The following is a 12,216-nucleotide window of genomic DNA, read 5'->3' as shown; positions in this document are numbered from 1 at the left end:
CTATTTAACATAACATAGTTTTGTTAGTTTTGTAAAGAAACTTGTATTATGTTTATAATGCATTAAAAATGCTTCTAATTCCGAATTAAAACTATGGCGATCGTGTACGGGACAGGTAACCTAGCTCTGCTCGATACCTCAAGGCCGTTGGCTAAATCCCCAGCCTTAACAGAAATGCCTAGATTCGACTATGTAGAGATGATAGGAAAGTATGTGTTAGCACCTACATGAAAAGTGAAGCTGTAGGTAAAATTCGTAGTAGTCCTGTAATCCTTTTCAAGTTTATGTTGACGCTTGCAAAAAACTAACCCCCTTATTCATAATGGTCCGCTAACTTTAAACAGCCGCTTAGGAGTGTTTTTTCTCATTCTGACTCAGGTCAATAGAAGAAGACAGAGTGAGTATTAGCTATGCTGTAAGTTAGCAGACTATTATAAATAAGGGGGTTAGTGATTATTAAATATATTGAACATATTTATTCTAATATTTGTATGCAGTCAAGATAATATTATGAAAATACGATAAAAGCGGCCCCATTATCTATCAAAATATGCTTGATACCTACATTAAGGATTGGTCTCTACTGCGCTCCAACTGGAAACCACAAGCGTAGTCGCAAACAGAGGCAACTAATCGTCCAAGTTGGCGTACTCGAGGCAGTCTCGAGTAATGTGGGACGTTCATGTGCCACATGTTCTGTTAAACTTTGCTAATAATTGAAAATAAAATGCTGTTGCGGTTGCGTAGTAAAACTTTGTAAAAATAAAAATACAAGAAATAAGAAAGACACTGTGAATAAATATCATCGGTACATATTTTTTATTTTATTAATTTCAATGTAAAATAACACGAAGCGTATATAAGTTACACAATTTGAAAGATGCCAATTGAGTATCAAAATTCCTTACAATTTACACAAGCAATAAAGTTGCCGTAATAAAAAATATCTAGTTGGAGAGGTTATCACCGGAGAGCAATCCTTAATCTAAGCTTGAGACGTTGTACTAATCCATGTAACAATCTTATACCCAGGGAAATGACACACAAAAGAGCTTACCATAGACGCCAGAATAAAATATGAAACGAATGGTTGTTGCGTAAATAACAAGAAAAAAAATATGAACTCACATTAGCATCACTCTCACAGGCAGTAACATTTCACCGGAGTTAATGTAAAACTGATTTAAATTACTTACTTTATTATTTTATTTCATTGCATGAAACCTAGGTTACTTCCGACTTGGTCAAATTTAGCGAGACCTGTTTTTCGGCATTACCTACCCATTATTATTTGCTTTATTGGTTTTGGAGTTAAAGTAGCAAATGCAAGCGGCATTCAGAAAGGGAATTTGGATGTATTGACCAGGCCGTATCTTTGGACCATAAAAAAAATTATTATTACGTTTTGGAATATTTGAACGTCTTCGATAAAGTGGTGACTGATGGTGTGTTTAGGACATTGTCTGTGCATAGGGTTAATAATGTATTGATTCAAGCAAGAGAATTGCCGGCCTTTATCTCTGGTTCTACTGAACCGATTTTGAAAATTATGTTACCAATAGAAAGCCAATTTTTTGTGAGTACATATGATATTGACACGAGAGTGGGTCAGGGATTGGAAATAATACTCCGCTTATAGGAACGAGTCTTTATTTGCGTTCACTTTTTCTGGGCGGCGGTACCTTCAACGCGTCACACCGCACCGGACACTAAGTCTCTTCTATCTTCTTCTTCTTGGAACACTTCCACTTTTCACTACTTCTACTTCTTCTTTACACTTTCGAGTCAGAACTAGAACTGCCGTAGGCCACGCTTAGTACTGCTTATATACCCCCGGATCTGTTCTATTTTCAAAATGATTCTCCGATTCCATCTTTAAATTTAAATTGTACTAGAAATTTCTTTTAACTATTGTTATCCTGCTTACACATTTTCCATCCTCTTTACTCTGTTCGATTTGATCTTGAACTTACTAGAAATTTCCATTAACTTAACAAAACCCAAAAAACTCCATTCACTAGTATGTGTATCGAAACCGGGTCTACAGCGCCTAAAGTAAACACTTTTCCGCTGAGGTACGAGTATTGCTGACGGAGCTGTTGAAATTAACAATGTCTTGAAGTTTGGTCATTTACGTCGCTGCCCGATATGAAGTTTGACAACTCTCGTCATATGTGTGGAAGCGTTGCTACGCAACAAAAACTATGTTACTTAAGAAGAGTTGGCATCATAAGAGTAGGGGTGTTTTATTTTACATTTAAGTCGGTTCGATTCCCAGACGAGGCAAGTAATTTTTAGAAAATCTTTGAATGCAGAATTACTAACTTTTAAAAATAACACAAAGTCTTCTTTCAGTAAAATAGCCTATCTTTGATATTTAAGGTACTTTCCCTTCATGTCCCATAACTTTGGGACATCCTGTATATTAACCCAAAAAATGAAAAGACTTTTTCATAGTAGTTGTATTCATATAATACGTCGGAGAAAAAGCCGTCGAACCCTAAAAATAAATTGTAATATGGCAAAACAACGTTTGCCGGGTCAGCTAGTAATATAATATGGATGCATAATTTAAGTGCGAAACTGAACGCAAACCCTTAGTGAGACTTGTTCGCGGATGAACGAACGGGAATGATAATTTCAGAACGCCTGAAGTACCTGTACTGTGAGCGAGATGAATGTCTGAATAAATAATGAATTGCCTGTAATTAATGTAATTGGTGTAAGTCGTTTTAATTAAAGTAAAATAAATAAAAGGTAAAATTTACCATACAATACTATAACTTGATGTAACAACACTTGGTAGTCATGCAGTCACATTGGGAATACTTCAACATAAGGAGAAGAACTGATAAGCAATTAAAGTTGCTATTTAGATATCAAGCCCATATTGTAATAAACAGAATGATTTATAATGGCCACTGATTGGGTGTTCCATTTGAGAATAATTTTATCATTGTCAGAATGGCTGTTGAGCCCTTAGAAAAAATGAATAATAATAGGTATATATATATATATATATATACTAGCTGACGCGACAAACGTTGTATTGCCATATAAACTAATAAAAATAGCTCAATTTGGTGTATAAATATTTATTATGACCGATTCTCAGACCAACCAAATATAGTAGAAAGTATTTTATTCCTTAGCAACCGCAGTAAGTACAGACCCGCAAAAATATCGTTGGAAAGGTCTTGATGAGAAAAGGTTAAAATCGTTTGTCGTCGAGTTTGGTTCGGGAAGAAGGTTCAGGTTCTATCATTTCCCATAGAGTTTCATTCAAGGTTTTACGCGAGGAACGAGTGGGTCGTCACTCTAGTATGTTATATACCCACTGACCACTTATATTTACACTGGAGCGGCGGCTGTTGCAAGCAAGAGAAATGCTTTTGTGTTTGTTCGATATTCGCCATTTTGGCGCTGTTGGCCATAGCGAGAGTCTGCGGTACTAAAACTAGTGATGACGACCTCAGCTAAAGAAACATGGATAGATGGTGGGAAACTATTAACAAAAAAAAAATCAAAATGCAAAAATACTTCAGAGTACTTTACGCTTCTCTCGCAGCCATTTGTATTATACTTCAAAATTAGTTATTTGGACGCTCGCGAGTGGCGCTTCAAATTGGCACAAAAATTTGCTGTCAAACATTTGGAACAGCCAGTCCAATATCCTACCCTAAAGGCGAAAGTAGCGGTACATATCTGACAGATTTAAATGTTTAACAGCAGATATAAAGGTTGATAGTCAAATAGTAGACTGTGGTGAAAGTCAAAATGATTGTATATTGGCAGTTTCAAAATAGAAATGTCACTTACGCCCGATACTTGTCGTGATGAATATTGCAAGAGTAGTGGTCGTGCGTTGACTGGCGAATGCGATTAATGTTAAAAAGAGCAAACATTTCTACCTGGCCTCATTAGTCTTTTGTTACAGTCAGCAGGATGACATCTGATAGGGGTGGTACTTAAGGTGTAATCCAGACAGGGGCGTAGCTACCACCGTATCAATTATACGGGGCCCCCGACGTGCGTAAGCAAATTAATAAAAAACTTTTGCTGCTTGCCAATAAAAGGAATGGAAAGTGTAAACTATATTTAATTTGAATTGTTTGTAAAATCACTTGGCGTTGCGTAGAGACGTCGCTTCATTGTGTGTCTTCTACCACATTTATCACGGGGAGTGTTCCGAAGAGCTGTTTAACCTGATTCCTGCCGCCGAATTCTACCTTCGCACGACACGCCACAAGTTAGGATATCATCCCCACCATATGAATGTGTGGCGGTCCTCCACAGTGCGGTTTACAAGGTTCTTCCACGTACTACGAAGCTGTGGAGTGAATATCCTTGTGCGGTGTTTCCGGGACGATACGACATGGGTACCTTCAAAAAAAGCGCGTACACCTTCCTTAATGTTAGCTTGAGATGATTCCTCTGGTGTTGCAAGAGATTGTGGGCGGCGGTGATCACTTAACAACAGGTGACCCGTACGCTCGTTTGTCCTCCTATTCCATAATTTAAGCAGTTTTTTTTCTTTTGTGAGCAATCTTTACCCTTCATAAAAACCCCCAAACAAATTTTTATAAGTGGCCCCGCCAAGGCACGCAACGCCACTGAATCCAGAACATATCTTGCAGTAGAAATGAGAGCTCTGCGATGATTAAGATGCAATGACAATTACTGAGAAGGAAATATTGATGTGGTTAGTGGTTGGATGACGAGCTGTCTTTTTAACTAAAATTTTATAGTGAATGGTCATGGAAGTGTTGCGAAATTAGGAGTAAGTACATTCAACTATAAAATCGAGGAACTAGGAGAATGAAGACAACAAAGAATATCTGAGGTCCTTATTCCAGGCGTGTTCGGAACTGTCTTCATAACTATGAATTGAAAATCATTTTGGAACACGAGTCTTAGAGAGCCTATATTAATTTATTTTTTGTGACACTTCAAACAAATTGTCTAGCCCCAAATTGGGCACAGCGTAGCATAGGGTATAAACATACCATAAATGACAGTGGTACCCGACCCGAGCCTAGATATTCGTTCATGATCATAATGAAGAAGTATATGTGTTGACACGAAAATGTAACTTGCCAAAAAGATATCTTATATATATAATGAAAATGGTCTTTGTTTGTGGCTCAATCACGCCTAAACCACTGAACGTATCGACATGAAACTACCACCATTCGATGCGAAATTCCTAGATAGTTTATGGCTACCATGCTATATTTTTTATTGTATTTGTTATAAAGATGAAAAAAATTTAATTTATTTCCTTTTAAAATTCTCCTAGCGAAGCGGGCGGGTACAGCTAGTCTTTGTAAAAAGATTAAATCTAGTCTTTACCTAAACAAGCATTATAAAAGAGCGATTGCGTCACGAAAGGTGTCGTTACAGTAATTTGTACCTACTGTTGGCGTCTGATGTAATATCTACTCTTAATGAGAGTTAATAATTTGACCCATAAAGGTGAACCATGAGGCTATAAATTTAGTATGATTAATTCTTGGAACTAGTTACTTCGTTTAACCTCACAGGCATGATACAGCTGACATTGAATACATGATCGTAAAATATAATATTATTTCTTGGAAAAAATTATGTTTATTTGTGTATCACTTTAATTACCCATTACATGTATTTGTCGCACCACCATTCCCGTTAGTCCAGTCATTATAGTAAGTTCACCTCGGAATTCGAGATACCCAGCTGTAAGTCTGTAAATACTTGTATACTGACACCCTAAAAGTTGTCTCGAAACCTACATACGGTAGGGTGTACCTATTTTGATATGATACGATGCATATTTTATAACAAGCTCATAATAATAGGAGATGACTTAACTTTCAATTTTATTTTTATTGAATGGGGTGACATAATTGAGTGAAAATTATTTTAAAAATAGCTTATAATACAAACAATATCTTTCTCCAGCGATACATAGTTGTATAAGAGGTAAAAAGTGGGCAAGAGGCTATTGGCAATGGACATTCGCAAAACCAGGGGTCAAGAGATGCAGGGAATTATGCTATGCTCTAAAGCTTGAAGTCGTATCGGTTTGGGAAAATGCAGCCGGCAGTTGATTCCACAGTGGCCATGCTCTCTTCATCTTCAAATGCATATATCCCTGTTACTTCTTCCTCTTCTCTCCCAAGTGACCACGGAACTGAACTTGGCTCGACATATCAACGCCAAATATGCTGATAAAAGCTGTAGCAGTTCGAGTAGTGGTGTTATATATGCGGGTACACAATAAAGGAGAAACAGTGTAGGGGATAGTATGCAGCCTTGTGGGATACCAGCCTTTATGGTTTTTAAGACAGACCACGCACTGTCGATATCAACGTTTACGCTTCGATCAGCCAAAATGCTAGTAACCTACTTGCTTAATCTCTCGGGAAGCCCATTGGATGGTAGCTGCGCTATAAGCATTGTGCCGCACTTGATCGAAGGCTTTCGTTAGGTCCAGACACTCACTGCTAACGCCTCTCCTTTAGGATTGCACCCATTTACACGTGAGCTACTTAAACAAGTCGATTAACGATGTTGACGAAATCTGTACTGGCAATCACCGATCAGCTGGTGCTCTTCTCTTACAATATCTATATTGTAAGAGGAGACGGTTGATAAGTGACCCCAACTTTAGAGAAAATGGAGGTAATTGCAATGGGGCCGCAGGTGGACGAATCCGAGATCGTATGCACTAAAGGTGCCTAAATCTGGCGTTAATTATGGAGCATGTCCGCAGCAATATCGAGGAAATGCTATCGGGCCTAATAGATTTATGTACATCCAAGATGAAAAGTGCATGAAGCACGCTGTAATTTGAACTCCACTACAGGTACCAACTTGGACATCCAGGGTCAAGTTGAATGCCTAGGAGATCAACTTTCTGTTTCGCGTCATGAGCAAGCGAGTCATCGTCACCGTGCAGTGGCGGAACGGCAAGAAATATCCTTGGACAGCCTTGGCGAGGGACCAAGGCGCACGAGCTCCCGGGGGAAGTCCCTACCTTACTCTTTTGAGGGACCTGGAGGCATGATTGCCTATAGTGTTTTTTAAGTTCGCTGGATAAAAACTCCACTTCATCCTTAGATACTGCAATGACCAAGATTGATGGCACTGCTGCTTTCGGCGATATTTTGCAGGAGTGGTCAAGCCATCGTTGTGACCAGCCACATACCTTGTAGAATTTCATGAGCAACAGAGTTAGCAGTTACATCTGAATCGTCTAGCGAAAAACAAATCTAACTCCATGGATAGAATGCGAGAATGTATCACATCTCATCCCAATCTGCCAACATAATATGTCAGACCATATGCTAAATCGAAAAACAGATCTCTCTGAGCGGCAGATCTGCTCCCACATGGTACCTCAAAACAGCGAGTCTATTAAACAAAACAACTGTTTACATTACACCTTTAGTTCAATCTCATGAAAACATCACATGTAGGTTTCACACACTTGATTTCCCAGTTGAAATCTCATGGCTCATTTGATAATAAATGTATAATGAATAAAACATACTTAAAAATAAACAGTTTAATACAAATAGTACAAGATTGCAGTGCTCAAACTAAGAAATCTAAATCTTAAACTAAATACATTGTCTTTAAAGTCTCTATTGTGAAGATTGTGTATTATTGTCATAAACCTTTTCAAAAACAACATTAGAAACTATAAACAAAATTGTAGCTTAGCTTATTAATTTTATGATAATACAAAGAACATTAATCATCATTATCAGCCTGTATTAGTCCACTTCTACACATAGGCCTATACCAATACAAGTCAATCTCAAGTTGATAATCTAGCCGCTGCGCTAACTCTGCACATATTGTCACTCCATCTATCAGAGGGTGCCAAAGACTAAACTTTCCAAGCCAGGAATCCACTTGTGAATATGTCCATTATACTGAGCAACAGAATACTCCTCAACACTGTACCTTTACTCATTACTTGGTAGCGAACCTCAACCTGACATTGGCTCTATTGTGCAGACTTTCCACAAAAGCCACAGTATAAAGAATAGAATTTTAAATTTGTGGACAAATTGTACCATGCTGAACTAAAAAATACTGTCCGAGAATTTCTATAAAATACTTATATTATTGAATTTATATAAAGTTTAATAATTGAAACAAATACTAAAAGATTACAAAATTGAAAGATTATATTAATAATGTGCCTGTAAAAGTATTTAATTAAGAAATTCTATACTAAATTTCGTAAACTAAGTGTGTATGAGTTTATTAAAAACCATAGTTATTTTAAAACTTATTAATTTATTATTTCCCATACAAATCCAATAATCCAGCAGTTCCAATAATCATAGAGGAAGACCAGTTTTGATAACCATAAATGAGAGGAAAAAATAGGGTCTCAGAGTACAGAATACCTACTCTGGTTTGATTCCGGATCAACTTATTTTTTTCTATATCTTAGTATTGTGATAACAAGTACCCTTACTATCAGTTTTGCTTTCTTCGGATGCTAGGTACAATCATGAAATATATCTATCTAGCTGCTACCAAATACTGGATTTCTTTCAAATTCGATGCAACTGCACTACATTGTTTGCAGAGAAAAAGATATTTATTTTGAACATTGGGCATAAAATTAGACTCTGGCCTCATTCACAGTTTCCTATTTCATCTAGGGATCTAGCAGGTGATGTTCACATAACAATGTTAATTGAAACAAACTAAATAATTAAAAGAGGACAAAAATTTGTTGAGATTCCTAAAAAAGGATGAATATATAATATTAATATAAATAATTGTTAGTGACACAGTCACTGTGTTAAGCGGCCAAATTGAGACGGTCGCGACAGACCGGTTTTGAATATGATACAGTCACATTGGAGAGAGTCGCTCAATCATCACTCAGATCTGAACGGACTGGACTAAAATATAATTAAAAGCTTTTTGTGACAAATATATTCTAAATATTGAAAATATTCTCTGCAAACGTGAAAATGCTGCTCTTGGTTCCACTATAACAAAATGTAACACTATACTCATAGTAAATGTACTGATTTTCTTACAATAAATATAAAAATTATTCATTAATTTCCATTTGTACTATAAATGCAAGTACCTACAGGCCTTATAAATGCAATTTAACCAATTTTGGATTAACTATCTAAACATTCTAGCTTAAGTGAACTAACAACTTATATTTAAGGGAATGTTTAAAACTATACTTAACTTATGCTATATTTCAAACACTAACACTATGCACCAAAGTACACTGTGCTATTATCAGTAGCAGCCCAATTGATTTGATATGTAACAATCTTTAGCTCTCGTGTGCATTGAATATATCAGTCTTTAAATTTTTGATTGTTTTACACATTAAAATGCAATAACTTCATTATTCGGTCACATTTTTGTAGTGGCCTCCAGTGAGCGCAGCAATGGCGCACGGGCCATATACTAGAATCTGTCTTTAGAGGCATGTAAGTCTGGGTTGGTCAAATACTGCAACTCTTGCAATTCCTGGAACTTCTCGTGGTCTCTGATGTGAGCATAATTTGCAGATAGGCACATTAAGTAATGCACCAAACTCAAAATAACCAGTACACATGACACCATAGCCAATATAAACATGAATTCAGCTTTCTCAACATAGTCTTTACAAAACAGTTTGACTTTGTGTGCTTCACATATTCTCATATCTTCTTGCTTTACAGATGATGGAAACATAAAATCAAATTGAGTAAAATCGATACATGTTGAAAGGTCAATATTTCGGGGCTTAGAACAGAGTTTCCAGAAAATTGTAAATAAGAATGTTGTGATCACTAAAAATCCAAGTAGTATAAGCCAGACAAAAGTTAAAATGTAAGTAATAATCATAAAGATTGCACAAGATATCCGACCGCCGACTCGAGCTCTCCAAGCTCGGTACACTCTTTGTCTAGTTGCGCCTGTTGTCAGGCATCCTAGGCATAAGAGCATAAAGCCTAAAGCAGCCATACATGCACTTCCAACAATAAAGATCATCTGCAGAGCTTCGATCCATATAAGGCGGAAGTGAAAAACCTCGTCGAACATGAGAATAGAAAGTGCTGATCCTCGGTACATAGTCCCACAAAACACTCCTACACCTAAACAACACATAATCGTAGCTATCAACGTAGCGTGAGGGACCCTTGTTAGGCATGCTTGGCACGAATCTCCCATTTTCACAAGTATAACTATCCAGTATTCAGTAAAATGGGCAGTCGCCTGTTAAAAACTTAGCACTACTTTTAAAATTATTGTCACTTTATTGTGTAATTGCGAAATTAACCCAACCCAGTACCCAGGCACTTTACTTGCACTTGACAAGTTGACACATGACACCGAGAATCAAGATGATTGTTATGTTTGGTATGACGTGGTAACGAAGACCTTTTCATCAAATTTTGTTTATGCTTTTTATTTCATATTTCATCACATCGTCATATTTTATCTTATTCACAGAAATACGACGATAAGAACTTCTCGCGAACAAGATGAATACGAAATACATTAAACACCCGTATCCACTCGCTTGTCCGTTTTTGCAACATATCACACAACTGCGAATATGTTCATTTGCTGTCCACTCGTCGCTATACCAAATAGTGATTGTTACCTTTGCATGTGTCTATGTTCTGGTGATTAGCACAATGGAAATAACATGACGCTGCTGCAGTCAACACGTCCAATGATATTTAAAAGTATAGATAGGTTACCTAGACAACATTCGGTGTTTGTAAATGATACACAAACGCACACATCAATAATTTAACATTGCAATAGCACACTACATTACGATTACACGTCAAAGAAGGATAGTAAATGCAATTATCGCAAGTGAAAAAGAGATAAGTCTTATTTACTAATTGCTTCGTATTTGCATAGCAAAAACACAGAATCATTCACCAGATATGATTTACGTACACCGTGATTTATGCCTAAAATACGATTAATTCATGAGTTCATGTAATAAAAGTTATAAAGTAGTAAAACTACATTTAAATGAGGTAAATTAGGTGTTATTGATTTAAAAAAAAAAAAAATAATATTGATTATAAATAGCCATAGTGATGATATAAATTATTTGTACATAAAATAATAAAAAAATTCAGACATATCAAAACAAAACCGAAATGTATTAACAATAAGGGTTCCATTTTTACAATTTTACTAACGATGGCTCCCAAAAAATTTTAAGTTTACATGTATTATTTCTTGTATATTATATTATTTATGAATGTATTTCTGTTGAGGGTTTATTACAATAAGATAATGGGAGAAACAGAAAATGATCCATAGATTCTTCTGCAGTTAGCAAGGGATATACCGAAAGGGCAGTGTTACTGAAAAAACTCCTATGCAAGCAGATAGCACTTACTGTCTACGTCCGCTACCTACCCTAAAACTTGTTTTTGTAGTTTGATAGCTGTTCAGCTATACGCACTTGTTTATAAAAAAATATTAAATTTCATATTACTTTTAATGGAACAACGCCTTTTTTACATCATTTCCGAAATTGTCCTAAAATATACTACCTCGATCATCCCGCGGCAGACAGGGTAGTTGCGGTATATTGGGAGTATTATCGTATCGTTCCAAATGTGTCTATGTCAATTTTGCGAGTAGACCTCCTGATACGTTACATACATTCCAAGATCAAGATTACTAATAAAATATCAAATAGCCTGCTATTACTAATCTCATTCTATACCATCTTTATTATAAGACTTTGAAAGCCAGAACTTATTATTATCATCATAATATTATTTAAGAAAGACGCTCACTAACTAACAAGAAAACTCAAGTTCCGCAATCAAGCGGTTACGAACGCTATGTATTCTGCCTACGATTTCACTTCTGGTTGATTAATCTATGACGCATACTATTTGTCCTTGTCGCGCTGCAGTTGACATCATATTCTCTATCTTGCTCGAACCACCACGTTAATAATTCGAGATTTATTTGTAAATAAGAGATAAAATCGTGATAAAATACAAATACGACGTTCTTTTATATAATTTCGTATGGTATGAAATACCTTCACTCTTATATATCTTGCAAACATAGTTTTTACATTTTTAAACACAGGTTGGCATTTTAGATTATTATTGTCACGCCACGAAAACGTTCCGCTTAGCTCGCTGCTATTAGCCGACTAAATGAAATTACGACAATTGTCTGAATTTGTCTGCAACATTTTGC

General features: G+C 36.3%; 2 protein-coding genes across 2 annotated transcripts in view; both read right to left on the bottom strand.

Moving 5' to 3' along the window:
* Positions 1-12,216, bottom strand: part of LOC126971163 (multiple C2 and transmembrane domain-containing protein-like) — a 112,637-nt gene that overhangs the window by 84,058 nt on the left and 16,363 nt on the right. The gene's annotated exons all lie outside the window — the stretch shown is intronic.
* On the bottom strand, positions 7,535-10,643 carry LOC126971175 (neuronal membrane glycoprotein M6-b). The gene has a single exon (XM_050817344.1). It carries the CDS (start codon positions 10,192-10,194, stop codon positions 9,445-9,447), a length of 750 nt encoding a protein of 249 aa, XP_050673301.1. The 5' UTR covers positions 10,195-10,643; the 3' UTR covers positions 7,535-9,444.

The sequence above is a fragment of the Leptidea sinapis genome, chromosome 23 (assembly GCF_905404315.1).
Source record: "Leptidea sinapis chromosome 23, ilLepSina1.1, whole genome shotgun sequence".
NCBI classification, from domain to species: domain Eukaryota; kingdom Metazoa; phylum Arthropoda; class Insecta; order Lepidoptera; family Pieridae; genus Leptidea; species Leptidea sinapis.
The sequence above is the reverse complement of the archived record's forward strand: the minus strand, read 5'-3'. Positions and strand labels throughout refer to the sequence as shown.

What these genes read in the sequence shown, in the direction of transcription:
- LOC126971175 (XM_050817344.1), bottom strand. Translation starts at nt 10,194, where the DNA reads ATGGGAGATTCGTGCCAAGCATGCCTAACAAGGGTCCCTCACGCTACG.